At 42.3% G+C, this 20,484-nt stretch overlaps 1 protein-coding gene across 2 annotated transcripts in view; it reads left to right on the forward strand.

Annotated features, from left to right (window-relative positions):
* The first annotated feature begins 1,952 nt into the window (after positions 1-1,952).
* tmem104 (transmembrane protein 104) overlaps positions 1,953-20,484 on the forward strand; it is a 168,292-nt gene continuing 149,760 nt past the window's right edge. The window contains exons 1-6 of one of the 2 annotated variants that reach the window (XM_084329499.1): positions 1,953-2,155; positions 2,735-2,812; positions 5,649-5,770; positions 6,425-6,506; positions 13,162-13,258; positions 17,500-17,583. In XM_084329499.1, coding sequence (XP_084185625.1) covers positions 2,765-2,812; positions 5,649-5,770; positions 6,425-6,506; positions 13,162-13,258; positions 17,500-17,583 — 433 coding nt within the window. In that variant the 5' untranslated portion in view covers positions 1,953-2,155; positions 2,735-2,764. The remainder of the gene's footprint in view (positions 2,156-2,734; positions 2,813-5,648; positions 5,771-6,424; positions 6,507-13,161; positions 13,259-17,499; positions 17,584-20,484) is intronic. The other variant, XM_084329498.1, reaches the window with a different exon arrangement.

The raw sequence follows: 20,484 nt of genomic DNA on the forward strand, positions 1-20,484 counted from the left end.
TGTCGGTTTCTCAGACCATGTGCTGGGCTGGTTTAAAACATACATCAGAGGGAGGAAATTCTATGTTAAACTAGGAGATCACATGTCTGATATATACGACAACAACTATGGAGTTGCACAAGGGAGTTGCTTAGGTCCTTTACTCTTCTCCCTTTACATGTTACCGCTGGGTGATATCATCAGAGAACATAATGTAGATTTCCATAGCTATGCGGATGATACACAACTGTACATATCTGCTGAACCAAATGATACAGCGATTAGCTCCATTACAGACTGCTTACTGGCAATAAATAAATGGATGAGTAAGAACTTCCTGAAACTAAACGAGAACAAAACTGAAATTCTAATTATCTGCTCCAAAACTAAAAAAGAAACATTAATAAAGAACCTGGGGGGACTAACCCCTTGGATCAAATCTGAGGTCACTAGTCTTGGGGTTATCATAGATTCAGAACTGAACTTCAATTCTCATATTAGCAAAGTGACGAAAACATCGTTCTTCCATCTCAGAAATATAGCAAAAGTACGACCATTTATTAATCAGAACGATGCTGAGAAGCTAATTCATGCATTCATATCTAGCCGGTTAGACTACTGTAATGCACTTTTCACAGGTCTCCCTAAGAAAACCACAGAGAGGCTTCAGCTAATCCAAAACTCTGCAGCCCGACTGCTAACTAGAACCAAAAGGAGAGAGCACATTAGTCCAGTCCTAGCCGCTTTACACTGGCTTCCTGTAACATTTAGAATTGACTTTAAGGTCCTTCTCCTTACATACAAAGCTCTAAATGGACAGGGACCTAGCTACATCGCCAACACTCTAATAAATTACACACCAGCAAGAACACTGCGATCATCAGCTGCTGGACTACTAGAGGCTCCCAGAAGCAGTCAAAAGAGGATCGGTAATGCAGCCTTTATCAACTATGCCCCAAAACTATGGAACAAACTACCCCAAAACATCAGGGAAGCCAACTCGCTAGACATCTTTAAAAGACAGCTTAAAACCTATCTCTTTGCTCAGGCATTTCACTGATAGATATCTGCTACCACCTAGTGGCAAGAGGAAACATCAGGGATATCCTGACACAACTTGTATTTATTCTTACCCTGCCTACTCTTTTACACTGCCTATCAAATTCATGTGTCGGTTATTGCACTTTTTACTTCTTACTGATGACTATTTTTAAACTGAATCATTTTAAACTATTCTTATTATTTGCTAGATCCAAATGTGAAACACTGATTATTTATGACTATTTTTAAACTGAATCATTTTATTCTTATTATTTGCTAGATCCAAATGTGAAACACTGTGATTATTTGTTCATGAACTACAGGAGTATTACTGAATAGAGAGCCTATTAGGATGCTAGATCCTAATGTGAAACACTGTGATTTGCCATATCTTGCTATGCTCGCTCATGCCTGTATTTTTTATGTCCGTTCTATTTTATAATTTTTTGACTATTTTTAAACTGAATCATTTTAAACTATTTTTACTATTTGTGTTACTGAAAACTGTAAGCGGAGAGCCTATTGGGATGCTAGATCCTAATGTGAAACACTGTGATTCTACCCGTCTATCTTTTTATGCTTGCTTATGCCTGTATTTTTTACTGTTGTGAAGCACTTTGAACTGCAACCTCTGTATGAAAAGTGCTATACAAATAAAGTTATTATTATTATTATCACAGACAGCTGTGTGATCTTTTTCCGTAGACTATGTTTGCGAAGACGCTCTCTGATTGGCTAGCCGCGTACAGCGAAGACCAAGGCGGAAAAGACCCTTCGGCGCTAAACCAATCAGAGCGGGTCTTCGCTGTACGCGGCTAGCCAATCAGAGAGCGTATTCGCAAACATAGGCAACTGAAAAAAATCACTGCATCAACAGACAGCTTGATGTGCTAGTGATGAGCTACCTGGGTGTAGCCAGAAGCGGAGCGGTGTTGTGGCTTTAGTTCACGTTGACCCGTGTCGCGTACAACACGAAGGAAGCAGCACATTTTTGCTAAGTGGTAGACGTGACCATTGCATTTGCTTGCCACAGTGGGTTTAATCATCCAGCTAGCAGTAGCGTATTATTGGGCTTTTAGCTAGCAAGACGTGGACGCTAGCTAGGTATTGGACTTGAGGAAGTAAGTGAGGTGAGGTGAGCATTGTTTACATTTTGCATAACGTTGCATATTTCTATAGTTGCAAGTAGCGTAGCAGCTCGTTTGAGTCTAAACGAGTAACGTTGAATGAATGAATGAATGAAAACTTTATTTAACAGATTGCAGAATGGGTACAATACAGTACGGCTCAATACATACAATTGTTAAGGGGATGCAGACCTGAGAAAGACGTTTGTCTTGTTTCCATCAGGGTCCCCGTTTCCGTTGTAACATTATTCTTCATCGTTTAGAGTTATCATTTAGATAAGTTAACGGTGCACCTGTATGTTGTTAGCACTATGTTCACTATGAATTGAAAATGGGGGACCCTGATGTAAACTAGTCGAAAGTATTTCTCTGGTCTGCATCCCCTTAACAATTGTGTGTATTGAGCTGTACTGTATTTGTACCCATTCTGCAATCTGTTAAATAAAGTTTTCATTCATTCAGCAAATGTGTGTGTTTGTGTTGTTGAAATAAAATCTACACGATGAGTGTGACAGTTTCAGTCACGTATTAAATTAAAGGTGTTATTGGACCATAATAATAGTCATTGATCCTTCTCATTCCTCCAGGCTGCAACCTGTGTCTCTCTGGTGCCAATAATGGCAGGTGGTGGAATCACTGAGTCGGGGGAACCCTACTCCCCCTTTGTAAGTTATAATACTGGAATGTCATTAGACATAAATTCTCTCTCTCTCTCTCTCTCTCTCTCTCTCTCTCTCTCTCTCTCTCTCTCTCTCTCTCTCTCTCTCTCTCTCTCTCTCTCAATACATAGGTCATATCATTATCTATAGTAGTAGGATGTGTTCAGTTGACAGTTGGTCACCATCCCAGGAAACGAAGTCCAATTGAACAGGACCATTAAAAATAGCAATAGCAAATTATGGCAAGCTTTTGAATTCACTAGCTGAAGTGCACTCGTCTCTGGTGATCACACTTTGACCAACCATAGTTTAGCTATGTATCCCTCCAGGCTGTTCTCTCTAATTGCCTCCATTCATGAGTATTGCCTCCGTAAATGTTTATGAGGATATTGAATTGGCTTCAAGCAAGAAAAGCATAGCATTCAGCCTAGACTGGGCTACTTTATGACAAAGATAATTCTGAAAGACTGATACCAATGGAAATCCATGGGTCCATGGGTCTGGCTTGCTCATTCGAAAGAGGAAACCAAAGTGCTTACACAACAAATTTGTTCATCCTCAGTTTTGATGACTAATTCAAGGGGGTTCTTTGAAATTGGCTGATTTAGCTGATATCTGATATTTTGTCTTTGTCACGAAAGTATTAGATTTCGTTGGTGTAGTCTGATTATTGGGAGTTTAACGTTTTTAAAGCACTACAGTCATCTGATACGGAAAAGGGCTGCCTTAAGCTGGCCGACTGGCCTCCTTTACATGGATCTGTTTATCTACTGGTTACCCTTGTTAGTTCTTAGACGTAAGCCCTTTTCTGACATGCACTCGGGACACTGCATGGAGATTCGGGTGCAGGCATTACCCAGAGTTGCCTTTTCCCTGGGTCTCCTCGTTCATAGGACTACACTACACACATGTATGACGGCTTACTTTATTTCCGTCTAATTCATCCGGTTTTTCGTCGGGATGCGCAGAGATATTTATAAACTCCTATTTAGCAATTTACACTTAAAATCATTGGTAAACAAACGTAGTGCTAAAAATATAAACTGACTGCTGTTTTGATAGGGTTAGGGCTTTACTCTTGGCTACATTTGAAAAAGAAACACTACATTAATTAATACGTTCTCGATTTATGGCGTGATATGAATCTCGGCCCTGTACCGTCGGGCTTAAGGGGTTTTAATGCGTATTGTCAGTTACCATTTGTAATAATTACATTACCTCCACTCTGTTTGCAACATGTCTCTCCGCTCATGGAACGCAAAGTGGGCGACACGTTGGCACAATTTGGAAATGCACGAACACAAACCGCTGCGTTTATCTTTCAGATAACACTAAGCTAGATTTCAATGTAACAAGTTTTCGCGGTACGCTCTCATGCTTCTCAGCTGAAGCAGTGTAGTCTTCCTGCAACAACTCACACCTCACAGGATTTCAAAGTGAGATTTTTGTTTCAGTGGCACAAACGAGCACTTTTGGTGATTTCATAAGAAATTGAGCACCCTCAAAAAATACTCGAGCTCAGTTGCAAAATGGTGAATTCTCGAGCAATCAATTACTCATGTCTCATGCCCATCCCTACTCCAGATTTGCTCAAATATTAAGAAAAGTAATGTCGGATGAAATAGTTTAATTTACTCGGCTCACAATCAAGCCTTTTTCTCCAGGTTTATGTAGTTTAGGCAAATTCCAACAGCCAATTGTGTTTGTGTACTCTTGTCTCGTGTGATCATCACCAAGACTTTGTGTTATTTTCAAGCTGTCAATGCTTTTACTGAATTAGTTAGTATTTGTGGTTTTGCTGAAGTGCACCATGGCACCTAAAAGAGAGTGCTGTCTAACCCTTTGATGTTGGAAGTCTCACCAAATGGAGTGCTACAGCATGTGTTTTTGACCTTCCCATCTTGGCACATTGTGCAAATTTGCATGTCGGAGCTCATTAGACGAGGGATATAGGACACCGTACCCTTACCTTTCTACCGCAAGTAAAGATGAAATGAGAACTTCAAGGGAAAGATTCTTGCATGAAGTTCTATCAGCAAAGTTGGCTTCAGTTGCTTTTTGTTAAGAACGTGGGCCTTGTCATGTGATGCTCGTCTAGAAGAGCTGAGAGACTCGCCTGACTCCTTCCACGCGCGTGTCCCTCGTTTCCATTATGATGGTAGATCGCAAATTGGATAATATTATTTTCCAATGAGAGTTCATGGCAAAATCAGAGAATATTCAGCGGAAAAAGTTGAAATATTTCAACCTTTGCCGTCCTCCGCCACAGGTTTTCAAACCAGTTGTTGAGCAAAATAACAGCTTTTTCCTGACATGTTATTTGCAGGAATCGTTTTATTTTCAGCACCAAATCCCACAGAGGCACACACACACACACATACACACGTCACACACACGCACACTCATAGTATTTTGCAGCTTCCAGGCAGCAAAAAGGACAAGGAGAAAACACTGTCCTGCACACTGCTTTTGTGTTCCCAAGCGTATTTTCCTTTTTATTTCATTATTTACAACTTTTGCGACCCAGATACGTTCTTGTCAGATAAAGGTGATCCGGTGAACACACCTGTATGATGGTCCCATTGATGACACATTAGCATACATTGTAGGGATGTCCCGATAACCCCTTTCTGTGTACAATCACTAGGGCGCAATTTAGCACTATATAATCAGTAAGATTAGGCTCTTGGGGACAACAAAGGGCCACACTGTAGGATGGAACCCTGATAGATAGTATTGATTTCCTGAATTTCCCCAAGGGGATCAATAAAGGAATATCTTATCTTATTTAGCTTAACAAGCGCTCATGAGCTCATGTCTTACCTGTGTTTCTTTGTTCCAGGTGGGGCTGGTTTACATGTTTAATCTTATTGTGGGCACGGGGGCTCTAACCATGCCCAAGGCCTTTGCTACAGCTGGCTGGGCTGTTAGCCTGGCGCTGGTCTCCTTCCTAGCATTCATGAGGTAAGTTTTTTTTTTTGTTTTGTTTTTTTTAGTGATCAAAGGCTTTGGCTATCCAAGGCCCAGTCTGGAACTTGGAGTATGGAGTCCCCTGTTCAGCCGCTGTCCCTGCGCTGCTGGCGTTGTTTTATATTATCTTTATTTTCATTGTAGACATTGTTCACTCTCAAAGTGATGGACTGAGCCGAGTATGAAAGGACATTCAGCTCTATCATTTTGAATGTTTTAATTTGTATTTGTAAAGATTGGAGCAAAATTGTCTGAAAAGAGACTTAATACTTAATACTCTGGAAATCAGTGTACACACACGCACACGTCACGCACACACACGCATACGTATATATATACATATGACCTTTGGATTTGACATAGTAGCATACATGTTTGCTAGCGGGATTGGGTTTCTTCATTGAGTGCTTATCCTTATCATTAGGGCCCAAGTATCCTTTTATTATAAATAGGGGGATTGGGTTTTGAGCGGAGGGATGCCTGGTCTGTCTCTTGAGGGTGGTCTTCCTAGGTTTTGGGTCACCACCCTCCTCTCTTCTCAGTCCTCTGAATAAACTGAGTAGCATAGATGTGTGGCCCTTCATTGAGCGTTTATCCACAAGTCTGTCTGTGTTTCTAACATGTGATGTGGTTTCTGTTCCTCATCAGCTACATGACCACAACCTTTGTGATCGAGGTGATGGCTTCAGCCAACGCTCAGCTACGCTGGAATAAGAAGCAGCAGGAAGATGTGAGTCAATCAACTTCTCTCTAAACACATTTTGCGACGCGATTTCGGCCACCTTCACGCTGTCCAGGATGAAATTCCCCCTCTCATGGACAAATAATATTCAGTCTTGGGTCGCTCAATGTCAGTGGTGGAAGAAGTAGTTATTTTACTTAAGTAAAAGTAGAGAAGCATTTTCTATTGAATTTACTTCACCCCACCCTCTCATTTGACCCCCACGTCCGCTCCATCGTAAAAATATCCTACTTTCACCTCCGCAACATTGCAAAAATCCGTCACTGCCTCTCCCCCCCCCCCCCCCTGCTGCTGAATCCCTCATTCACGCCTTCATCTCCTCCTGCCTGGACTACTGCAACTCCCTCCTCACTGGTATCACCTCCCGCTCCCTCCATAAACTGCAAATGGTCCAAAATTCAGCCGCCCGCCTCCTCACTAACACCTGGTCCCGCGAACACATCACTCCTGTCCTCCACTCCCTCCAATGGCTCCCGATCAAACACTGCATAAACTTTAAAACACTACTCCTCACCTTCAAAGCCCTCCACAGCCTGGCCCCCCCCTACCTGACTGATCTCCTTCTTCCCTACCGCCCCACCCGTTCCCTCCGGTCCTCCTCCACTGCCTCCCTCACTGTCCTGACATCCAAGCTTAAAAACGTTAGAGATCTGGCCTTCTCTCGTACTGCACCCTGACTCTGGAACTCCCTCCCCCAGTCCATCAGAGACTCCCCTACACTCTCCACCTTCAAAGCTCACCTCAAAACCCACCTGTTCTCCCTTGCCTTCAACCCCCCCCACCCATAAACCCCCCCCCCCCCCCCTCCAACCTGATTGATGTCTGTCTCCAGTCTTTTTTGTGCTATCATGCTGTCTTCCCTGTTCCCCCCATGGTCTCATGTTCCTTTTGTTTTGTGTCTTTGCTTTTGTTTCTTTGTTTGTACTCTTGCTCCCGACTATTGTCAGCGACTTCAGGTTATTGAGAAGCGCTATATAAATTAAATTAATTATTATTATTATTTACTTGAGTATCTAAAGTAAAAGTACACATTCTACATGACGTTTGTGAATTCCGGTGCTTGGGAGCATTCAAACCTCGATCCATTGACCACTATAGGTTATGTTAAAGTTGTATGTGGTCCAGTTATACATTTTTGCCATGTTTTCTATGCAAAATCTTTTTCTTCAAAGTAACGTAACTGATGGGTTCAGATAAATGTAGTGGAGTAAAAAGTACAATATTTCCTTTGAATTGTAGTGAAGTAAAAGTATAAAGTTCCCTAAAATGATAATACTCATGTAAAGTACAAGTAGCTTGAAATTGTACTTGAGTACAGTACTTTGAGTACAAATACTTAGTTACTTTCCACCACTGCTCACTGAGATTAAAGTTCTCCGTCCTACGACGGATTTCCGTCAATTTGATTCCAAGTCGCGACGAATTTTCCGTCAATTGGCTACCTGGTATAATATTATTTGTAGAGGCATACAATCTATTTTGCTGTCGGTATTAGGTAGCCTATATAAATTATATATATAATAGCATAGCCTACATATAGGCCTTTATCGGCTACAAACAACTATGCGACAGTAACTTGCGCATAACGCATGGCACAGACATGGAGCCCTGCGAAGCCTGCAGTGCATACAGTAAACTAACTTGATCGTTAATCTAACTCTTGTCCTTGTATCTTTACGCTTATGAAAACATTAAATAATATTTATAGGCTATACGCTATAGCCTAGCCTACCCTCGTTTGGTCATAATAGCCTATTCTCAAATGGCTACCCGCTGTGGGCTATCTCCTCGCTGACGGACCAGTAGCCTATATCGTATCATATTCCTAGGAATCGTGGGGCTCTGGGGAATAAAGGTTGGGAACCCCTGCTATAGCCTATCCTTTATAAAGTTATAGGCTATTTTATTTACAGTAGTCTATTTATGATTTTTGCCATAGCCGGTCTCAGTTATGCTGTGGCTGAGACGGATCGGGATTAATGCATTATGTATTATTGCCCTGTTTCCCTTGTTTAGTTCCTTGTTCAAGTCATAAGCTTGTTCAGTTGTCACAATGTAAATAAAAACGTGCACTGAAAAGTTACACTATTTAGATTGTTCAAGCTTGAAGAAGACCGGAAAGGTCGGTCGAAACGTCGTATCTACTGCCTTTTGGTCAATTAAAACACCTTGGAACAACAAGTGAGTTGCGAGCCCCGCTTTGTCTTATGTATTACTGTTTTTACAGTTTGGCTCAGCACCAACAAACGGAGGATGTGCATTATTTATTTTTTCTGAATAAAAACATAGCTGACCATGATATATTATAGAACTCTTTGACCGTGACAGACTCCAAACAAACTCTGCTCGCGGGGTGAGGAAACTAGATAATAACTCTTATCTATTCTATTTTATTCTATTATCATTTGTATTTTTTTGCACAATCGAAGCGGGCAAGGCAACTTCATTTCACTATATGTGTTGTGAAGGATCAGATTAAACCGAATATATATTTATTTATGGATATATATTGAATAGTATTTGTATATCGTTTGATATCCCTTGTATATTCCTTGTACATATACACGGAATATTCATTTAGTCTACTATAGCCCATAATAGTTCATTCTCTTATTGGACAAGGAACTGGCGCCAGGAGACAAGCCCCTTGGAGCCAAGTTCAATGGTACCGACGAAACATGTCCCTACTAGCCCCGGCTCCGCGCAGGAATACGGCTACCGAAAAGAGAGTGGCACTATTTGTTCACCGTGCATATAAATAGGGCGCAAGTAAATGTAGAATTCCTCTTTTCCCTTAGTCCTTTACCCTTCTACCCAACTAAGTAATAGAACGTGAAGCCTCACCCCACGATACCGCGTGCGGTGTAGTATGGCCTGTTTGGCCTTAGAATAGCATTGAGACCTCGTGCGAATTAATAGCTGAATTGTCAGAGTTTGGCACCGTATTTCTATTAAGTAATAATAGTCTATTATGTATGGTGCATCGTGCGGTTAGAGTTCTACAGTGAGCAGCATCCCCGTCGCTTCCTCGTGTTATCTAGAGTCTTAACCAGGTTGGGCAGACCACACGTGGTGCTTTCATCCGAGGAGTTCTAGGCGAGGACCGAGTGGACCTGTACATTGGATTACCTACCCGACGACTGCTGAGCCCTATGCGGCATGGAATATATATTTGCTTTGGTACTTTGATTTGTGGAGCGGATAATCGCCAACACCGGTGAGTGTTGGATTTACCCCGAAAGGAGTCAAGGTGAGACGGCGCTCAGACCAGACTGAGGTCGCCTCGCTTCTTCTTCACTGTGGAGCTACAGCTACAGCCTACGAGAGAGCCAAGGTGTATTCATCTGTGGATCAAGATTCTACTGCACTGTCTTCTGTACGTGAAGTCTCCCTAGACATCGTTGACCAGACGGGATACTGCCGACGGCTCTCCTACCCCCCCTACCGGCTTACGACCGGGAGGACCCCTACAGTATATCCAGCTATAATCATTAAGTGTGCCATCGTTATAATTCCCTAAGAGCCAGGTTGTATACTTGCTTCCTGCGTAACCAGAGATTGGACATTCAGTGTTGATTTGCCTACGAGTACTCATTTGCCTTACAAGAGCATTCAAATCATAAACGTAATAGTGAATGTTATATGTACCCTTTGCTATATATTAAATATTTGATTATTACCTTTGTGTGGACCCGATTTCATTGTGGGAAAGTGTTCATCATATTTAGATATCGTGTACTGTATGGCCAGTAGTTAAAGTACATAAAGCGGTAGTGGTTTAATGATACCATACTTATCAATACAGTCAGGGAATTGTACCCCTCAGTTACAATATGTCTTGTCTATGTATGTGATGAATAAACCTCTTGAATTTTGAACTCAGAATATAATTGCATACAAATGTTTTGCCAGCAGTTTGGACGTGATGTTGAAATGCAGCGTATTGTCCAGGACGCAGCCTCACATGGCTCAGTGTGACGAACCCAATGCTTTGGATGGTTTGTTGCCCAGAACCATCTGAGAAGTCGTCCTTGGAAACGGAATACGTCAAGTTCACGTTTTGTTTTATTTGTCACGTATAAAAGTACATGTACATTCCAGTGAAATGCTTGGTTCGGTATGAGCCCCTGAGAATGTGCTTCATACAGTAAAAAAGTAATAATAATGGCTTGAATTTATATAGCGCCTTTACAATAAAAAGGGGGAGGGGAGAGAAACAGTGACCTAAACAAAAACGGAACGGAACAAAAACGGAACAAAACAAAATGGAACAAACAGAATGAATAGGATGCTCAAAAAAAGAGGAATAAAGTCCCAACACTATACAAATATACAACCTAAAGTACAATGAAGTAAAAATGCAAACAATGTGGTACAATTGAGATCTGCAGATTCCTTTAGTTAGTTTTCGAAGGCTTTTGGGTGTTTGGTAATTATATCTGGCACTTTAGTCAAGTCATAGGTATTCATTTGGCCTTTTATTCTCTTATAGCAATTTCAATGGCAGGGTTTGGCCAACAACATTATGCTACTGCATCTGGCACCGCATGCATAAGTATAAGATGATAGATAAAAGTGTCTCTTGGACCACTAGAAATCCTGATTAGATTGGGCTTTTTAGGATTGTGTGTTCATCACAGAGGGAGTCAACTCTTAAATCATTTATTTTTATTTTTTCTTTGGTGACTTTTGACTGCTAAGGGAAACACTGTCTACAATCTAAATTGATAGTCTTGTGTTTTTTCTTTTCTTTTTTGACAGAAAAGTCATTTTGCTTAATGCCTGTGGTGGTCAGGAGTTATGGGTCTGAGGGCAATAGCTTGGGTTTTGACAGAGACCCAGACACATGACCTTGATTCATAGCTCACTTCCCTCCGAACAATCCCTCCCACACAGTAGGGAAATAATAGAGGCAGAGAGCAGAAATGTTTATCGATGAGCAGGTTTTATTTCTCTGCCGGAATGACATATATTCAATTAATTTACTGCCTCAACATTCCAGAATCCTCAACTCAGTCTGCCTACTTTTACCATAAATCCTATAGTTTTGAGACTTATAACCGACCAAATAAATGATTGAAGCTCATTTCCAACATTTAGATAATTATTATTTTTTTATATAGTGTAGTAAAGAATAATCGAGAAAAGTAGTTTCACATCTCCTGTAGTAGAGAATGATTGAAAAAAAAAAAGAAAGTGTATTCATAAAATGCTGTTTAGAAGACCGATAATGCCCAGGGCAGGCTGGTGCACTTAGAACTGCTATTACATCTATGATGCTCGCCATCTCTGCCACAGTGCCCTTTTGCAAGGCAGAGCAAGTTAGGGGATAAAGTACATTTGTGAATGTATATCTAGTAGGGATAGGAGGAAAGACAACAGTTGCTTTGTGTAAATCGACAAAACTTCTAAAACCTCTTGCCTACCACATCCCAGCTGTTCCAGACAATTTCCAGACGCCCCCTTCCTCTTTTGCCAGATACAATTAATAAACGTTGTTCTAACGGCAGGGCTTGACATTAACTTTTTGAGCCACTTGTCCTTCGGGACAAGTGGCTCAGACATTTTACTTGTCCGAAAGCTAAACTTACTTGTCCGAAATGTACTTGTGAAAATAAAGGCCTATTAATAAAACCGACAAGAGATTTGGACAATTATTGTGATTTTGTGCTCATAAAGTACTCCCTTGACTGGGAGAATGGCCAGTATCGCGGGAACTTTTATTAAACATTCTGATATTTTCGGGGGTCTCGTGCCACTGTCAACTACTAAGCGAGTACTCAGAAGACACTCACCGTTTGTCCGGGACAAGTAATATTGACGTACAGAGATTGAGAGTTTCCAGTGTGACACTGTGTGAGACAGGCACTTTCTGATCAGATGGAATAACGTTACTATTTGTTTGGGGAACCGGACAAGTAAAAAATACCGATACCGGTCGGACAAGTTCAATTGTATTATGCTTCTCCGACAATTTTTTTTTACTTGTCCCGGACAATAGGACAAGCCTTAATGTCAAGCCCTGTAGGGCTGTCTTAAATACTTTGAAGCTTCGAAGCTTCGTTCGATGGGCATGGGATTCGAATATGAAAATAAAATTCGATTATATTAAAAAAAAAATATATATATATATATATATGATTTGATTTTATTTGTATTTTGCAAAATCAACTCGGCCTCTCTTTGTTAATTACAACAAGCAATGCTGTTTGTTATTTAAGATGAGGTCGGACTCGGCACTGACAGATTTGTGTTCATTGTGCTGCTTTTATAAAGCCTCAAATGACTGCTTACAATATTTCATGAAAGCAGTGTTTCGTTTGTCTAAGATTTTAAGGTTTAAACTTTACAGCACTGACAGTTGAACAAAGTGCTGTACAAGTCCCACAACATAAAATATATATATATAAATTAAAATAATTTCTTTATTTTTATTTCGAAGCTTCGAATTAAAATCGAATCTCGGCCCCGAAGCTTCGAATTCCAAAAAAATATTCGAAGGTCAGCCCTAAAGCCCTGTAACGGGTTGTAAAGTTGGCTGTTTCTAGCACTGAGAAATTGTGAGTCTCTCTTGGAATTGGAAGATTAGGAGTGAAGATGACATGATATGGTTAATAACCACTCTTTTCTTCTCTCTCCTCAGGTCAATGACAACGACTCCACCTCCGAGTATTCTGACGATGATGATGTCATAGTCAGGGGACGATCTGAGCCAGAGGCGAGGCCCATCCTGTCTGTCCGTGAGTATTGTGCTCCATTTGTCCCCTCCTCCACCACAAACGCTAAGATGTGTTGAGGGTACGGTCATTAGATGTGTAACGATCTCAATACAGAATCAAAATGTTCTGAAAATATGTTCAATACAGTATTGAAAATATAAAACTTTATTGACAATTTTACTTCTCTACTGGCAACTACTCGTTACAAAAGTAATATCATTACTTTACTTATTACACTCTGGGAGCGTCCGTTACACCCCCCAGAATAGCTTCCTGTGATAAATTCGATAAAACGGGCAAATTCACCTGTGCGCCTCAGTGTGAGGGTTCACGTCAGGGTAGCAACACCTCAAGGAGCTTTAAAACCAGACACACAGGCTGCTGCAGTGACAGAGCTGCACTGAGCTGGATGCCAACGGATGTGGTGCCCACTGTAGCGCAGGGCGCAGCACCTCTGGTGTGAAAAGCTCATTAACTGAAAACCAGCAGCTTTTCTTCCCACAGTATTAGACGTTTGGTACCAAGGCTACTTCAGGCTTGATCAAAGACACAGCTGGCTTAAATTGATGAAGGACAATCTTTTCAAACAACCTGTTGTTGTGCTGCTGTAGGATAGCGGGTGTTTCAAGAATTCTGAGGTCATATTTTTGGGATTGATTGATATTTTTTTAATTTGTGTCTTACATACAGATGTATGCACAGCCCATATGGGCTTACAAGACACATAAACAATAATTATATATAGTGATGCACGATATATCGGCCGCTGATATAATATCGGCCGATATGGCAGTTTTTGTACATATCGGTATCGGTCCGATATCAAGATTGGGCCGATATAAAAATAAATGTTTACATGTTTTGGCCTTAAATAGTTTTAAAATATCAGTCATTTCTGAAAATAAGTTACAAAAGTAAAAAGATAAATGCGTTTTGGAAAATAGCTCTTTATTTGATTATCATAAAACAGTGTTTTCTATACAGAGGTATCGGTATCTGCCACAATTTTCACATCGGTGCATCACTAAGTATATAGTATACTTAACACTTTGAGAGCCAGCCGTGTTTTCCTTTTTACCCCCTTGAATGCCCACATCCACTCCAATGTTAACGTTAATATCGCCTAATCTATGTTTTAAATTATGGCTGTGTCTAATCTGCCCGTCGCTTATCAAAGACTCATTTTCCAGTCAACATTGTTTTAGCAGATTGTTTTTTTATCGCTTCATTTCCGTTTTCTAGCATTTTGAAAATCACTCGTTTTCACGGAAAAAACAACACATCCCATGATAATCGCCTTTTTCTGGAATATTCTAGAACGTTGTCATTGTTCGGCCTATTTATAAATCGTTTTCAAATAAACGCTAGATTATCGATAGTATATGTGTACGCATGCACGCTCGTGGCCCGCGCTGAAAATCGCTTCTCCTATTTCCTGACGGCGCGCACAGTGAAACGGCAATATCACATAATCACATAAAAACGTATATATCCGTGAAAACGAGTGATTATCCTTAGACTTGTAACATAGATTCCTTACCTGAGATCGGATGGTATCCAAATGGATTATTCCAATTCCTGATCGCCATTAGAAAAAATCGATATTTTTATTGATTCACTGTGTATACAGTAAAACACATATTCCCTGTGGCTCCGAGAGTCCAGCATGAAGCTGGTAGATGCCGGCTGCGTGAGTGAGAAGTAAAATGTGGAGTGCAGGTTTTTTTTTTTCTCATTCATTTGCATTGAGTTCAATCCAAAAGGGTGAATTACCACCTGGGAGACGATAGGGGGCGCTTATATCACATCTGAGCGCCTGAGGTAGCTGAATTTCCAACGGTAGACTTGGTTGATGAAATATGATTTCAGATTGCTAAAAAAAAAAAAATTGAAAATACGAGAATTCTTGTGAGTGGGCATTCAACCCGCGGGGGGTAAACCCGAGAAAGTGTTAAAGGTCCCCTGTCTTATAAATAGCCTTTTCCAGTGTTTAGCATTGTTTTCTAGCAATGGGGGTTTGTATCAATGGGTCTCTAATTCTCATTTTGGCGGATTGCTCCAATTCAGTTAAGACAATATCCTCCCCCAGTGAACTAAGCCATTCTGATTTGACTCGCTATCCTACGTAGCAAGGAGCTGATCTGCATAACTAACGCCCCCTCTATGGTTGTAGCGCACTCAACAACAGAGCGAGTGGAAATACTGACACTTCCTCAAACGGGTTGATGTGCGCGGGTAACGACAATTCGCAACAATTCGCTCAACAACGGAGCAGTGGGAATAATGCGGAAGCGGTCTCCCTGTCCCTGACTCTCCTTCTCTTTGACTCTCCCCCTCTCTCTCCACGGTCCACCTGCAGCATTTTACACACAATCGCAGTCGAGCCGCTCACACAGACGCTCGCACGGAGCGATGTATCCTCTCCCTCTCTCTCTCCACGGTCCACCTGCAGCATTTTACACACAATCGTAGTCGAGCCGCTCACACAGACATGCACACGCGTGCACTGAGCGATGTATCCTCTCTCTCTCCCTCTCTCTCTCCCTCGCTTGTTCTCTCTCGTTCTCTCGTTCTCTCTCTCGCTCTCTCTCGTATACATGTATCACGCTGTGTGGGTGACTGTCACTCAAAGTGCTTATGGGCGGAGCCCCGCCCAAAACAGCTTGAAATCTTGAAGTGGAAAAATGCTGCTTTAGAGTACTTGATTAGAAATACAAAGCAATGATTTTTTTTGGAAAAAATCTTTACAGATGTGTTCCATAGACTCAGGAATTGTGTAAAGTTGCCCAAATAGTGAAAGTAATAGCAAGACACGGGACCTTTAACGATAAGTATATAGACCAAGATGGCCACAAAAAAGAAAACAAAATAAAACATAACAAGCTGTAAACACTGTACTTCAAAGAAACAAGAGGAATTCATATAAAATTATATAGGATATAATGTGTTTTGTCTCAAGTGCCATGCTTTCTCCAAAAAAACTGAAAATCTCCTCCACAAAAAACCAACTCAACATACAACTCTTGACTGCCGAAACAAATCCGGATTTACAAATATAATTTTCTCAAATTTCTCAACCCTCAAGTCGGTGTACAAGGGAGTGAAGGGACGGTGCAAAACAAAATTTAATTCATCCTCCACCACTCCCAGATCACAGAGAACACACAACCGCTCCTCCTCAGGTGTACCTTGGAATCTACCCACTTCCACACTTTGGAAGTGGAAAGTAGGAGAAGTCGGGGCTCCTCTCACACTCTAAGAGGATGAAACAGCTCTGATGATTTACTTTAGGGGATTCTACCAGTAGGGTGGAGGATTCTACCTGCCTCCATGAAATACATATGGTGTCTAAGTGAAGAACACTTTTACAGTGTGAACACTGAGGGCTAGATCCACAAAGAATGGATTGCGCCGTCAGACCTACTGTAGCCGAATCCATATCCAATTTGAATTGAAATCAAATGCAATCGGGGCCCTTTTGTGAATCGAAAACAAATGTGGTAATCGGTGGCGATACCCAGCCCTGTTGATGAAAGGAAAATGAAATGTATTTATTATTTTCTTTTAACTTTATAAAAATCAAATAAGGATTAGTCACAAACAAACAAACAATTGTCTGTAATGTCCTAGCTAAATAATGGATTGTATTGGTGTCGGGTATCTGTATCGGTATTGGACGATCCTCAGCCGATAAGTGGTACTGCTCCATCCCAGGGTTGTGACATGAAATGGTTGTATTTTCCAACCTATTGACCTATTGATGAGTAAATAAAGAAGGAATGTTCCATCATTGCATCATGCTTACCAACTGTTCGCCTGTTTTACTGCAACACTACTATCACCGACATCTAAGAAGGGAGATCCCCCTTTGAATGGCCCTTCTAAGGTTTCTCTCTTCCACATTGCCTGTGGTGCATTCTTTCCTATTGCTAGGTTTTAGTGAGTTTTTCCTTACCTTCGCGTGGGGTATGTCTGGGAGTGTTGCTTTATTTTAAATGTTTTGGACTTTATGGTGTTCTTGTTTTGTTCTTGACTTATTGTGATATTTCTCCTTGACTTGTTTAAAGAAGACGTGTCCGGCCCATGGGGACATTAACGTGTGTTGTCGGGCCTTACAAATACATTAGCTTTGATTTGATTAATCGGCAAGTAAACGCCAATAACCTTTTTTTGAGCATATTCAACTGAAAGCGAATTCATCCAACCGCGTAAACGTCTTCCAGGTCTGTCATATAAACCGTCTTTTTGGTTTCCTTCCACAGAGAGATCAGGAGGACGCGTTGATCATTTCGAAATCGTCGAGAGGGTCGAGATGGGTCAAATGGCCTCCATGTTCTTCAACAAAGGTAAACATTCCGGCGGTAAACGACTGGTTTCTCTCATAATTATTCAATTAAGGAGCTAGGTGTGGAGCGTGGCCAAGCGGTCAGTCACCCTGGTGACACGGCTCCGGGGGAGCGGAGGGAGGTTCATTTGGGGAGGATTTCTTAACCTTTTAAGACCCTATTCTCACTTGCACAATGTGAGGCTCTTGGCTCTCTAATGGGATGTAATTATATATGGTTAAATTGCCTTTGGTTGTAATTACCTATTTTGAGACCCCATTAAGGCTGCTGTTTAATCTCCCTAGTGTGTGTGTGTGTGTGTGGGTAGGCAGGCTGCACTAGCGGCCAAGATTCTATGCCTGAGTGATGGGGGAGCTAATGAAAGCGCTGCTACCTTTTGCGATGGCAAATTGAAAGCAGAATCATGTTCACCTTGAACCAGAAACGGGACAACCTTGCTGCTTTTACATTTCTCTGCCACGTCAGACACACTGTGCTGGCCAGGCCTGCATGCTGCACACTCCTCCTCTCCTCTCTCCCTCCCTCTCTCCCTGCCTCCCATCTCTCCTCCCTCCCACACTCGCAGCATGCCAGCCTGTTTCTCAAGTAGTATTAAGCTAGGGAGGTGACTCAACAGTCTGCAGCGTTCCTGCGCCAATACCTCAACAGCATCGCTGTTGTCATCTCTTGAAAAACGGAACACGAAAAGGTCGAATCTCTCTGTTCTGCTTCGACAACATCATCTGCCGGGCGGATCTTTGGTCCTGGTGGTGCCGCGGCGTTTGGCCACTAGGTGGAGCACTTGGCACACACACGCGGCTCTGTTCACACGGAGCCTGTGTTTATCCCACACACACACACACATGCCCTCACTCATGCATGCATGCAATCACACACACACACACACACACACACACACAGGCATGCTGTCCCAGCCGCAGTGTGTGCTCCCTCTGATGGCGCTGCTGTCATTCAGCTCAATATTGTCCCATTAAAGGTGAGGCGCTAAAACAGTCTTTTGGCGACGACCCTTTCTCACCTTGGAGCGGGCGGAGTGGCCGTCCTTGGCCGCAGGTGAGGCTCGAGGGGGTATCGATCGGCAGGCGGTGGGAGAGAAGCGCCTTCCCGCTCTCGCCCCCTCCGCGCCGTGCTGCGGGAGCGCTGCCCGGCGGCTCTAATCAGGAATGAATTAGACGGGCGCGCGGCCAGGGAGGAATGAGACGTGGCTCTGTGGTCTGTCTCAGTGGCACCGGGCACGATGATGGAAACCCTCGCTTCTCTCTGTGCTGCTTCCAGACCTTTTGATGGCTATACGGCAGATTTCTGTTTGTGTAATTACTGCTAGCGAGTGATATGTGATTAGTATAAATCACGGTTCACAAGCCAAGGTGAGCGGGTTAAGTAAAGCCGTTATTCGGGGTCGTCCTTAGGCTCGGTGCCCTCCTACGTATTTTTCTTAGGGACTTGGAGACCGGAGTCCAACACTGATTAATGTGTTGTTGGAAGTAATGAGCCTCTTTAAGTGGTATCAGTAAAGGGGCCGGGGCCTCCACACCTACTGCCAGATGAGCCCACTAATGGTGCTATCTCACAGTCCCAATCACCTGGCCGTTTGACCCTCGATGACCTCTGCCTGTCCCGGTTAATGGGACTTTGGAAGCACATTAAGTGCCCTCCGCGTGGCCCGTCGGGTTAGGTGGCTGCATGGATACGGCCTCCCTGCAAGATGCTGGAACAGTGTGGTCAGTGTTTGAAGACTTCCCTCAGATATTCAGGGCTATTATTTCTACACTGGAACGGTTAGGTTAGAGTTGTAAGACCTCCCTCAGATATTCAGCGCTATTATTTCTACACTGGAACGGTTAGGTTAGAGTTGTAAGACCTCCCTCGGATATTCAGGGCTATTATTTCTACATGGGAACGGTGTGGTTAGAGTTGTAAGACCTTCCTCAGATATTCAGCGCTATTATTATTACACTGCCCCTGCCTGTTGATCCGTGATTTCATGTTAAACTTATACCTAAAGCAAGTGGTTCAGAACTCACAATATGCTTATGCTGCCGTCCCCCCACCCCCTACACCTTTCCATGCAATTAAAAAAAGCCATCTGTCCCGCAGGCGGAGATTCTCTGAATGGGTATTTAACTTCCTCCTGGGCTGAAATGGACATGGAGGCAGTGAAGCAGGCTTAGAACAAGGCCATAGGTATCGTATCAGCCCGGGCCGCTGCAGCTTGCCGGGGGGGGGGGGGTTTATCTGCACCACAGTGGAGAGGAGTTACTAGAAGAAGCAACTTTGGTTTACGTCGGACAGGATGAGAACAACACCAATTGTCTAGGTTGGGTACCGAACTCTGTCCAAATGACAAATTACATCGGTACTACAAAGTACCAATTCACACTAGATCAATCTGTACCAAATTTCGGTACCTTTACATGTTTAGTAGAAGAGTAATTTAAAAACGCTACATGAGCATGCGATTTATTTTGTGTGGTGTGTTACAACAATAAATACCAAAATGTTCTAAATAAATAATTAATGTTGAAATATTTGTTATTTCTTTCAAATGTGAACGGTACCCAACTCTAGTCTTGGTTACCAGCCTTGCTTACCTATGTGATATGTATACAAGGTATGTGAAGGTGGAGCGTGTGCTTCGACACGCCACACCTTCCTACCCTTGACAAACGGTGATGAATACTAATTCGGTCGGCCTTATTGAAGATCCCTGTCGTGATGAAAGCCGAAAACACGGTCACATTCATTTTTAATACTCTAATGACTTTTACTTAAATGTCATACTTGTATGCCAGCGAAATGAGAACGGGGAGCACCTGTCCACAAGGAAGATAAATCGGCGTGTTTGTGTCGGCCCATTTTCAACTATACAATGAACCGGAGGCCAGTGCTTTGTGAAAGATG

This window comes from Notolepis coatsorum (assembly GCF_963971535.1).
Source record: "Notolepis coatsorum genome assembly, chromosome: 14".
Lineage (NCBI taxonomy): Eukaryota > Metazoa > Chordata > Actinopteri > Aulopiformes > Paralepididae > Notolepis > Notolepis coatsorum.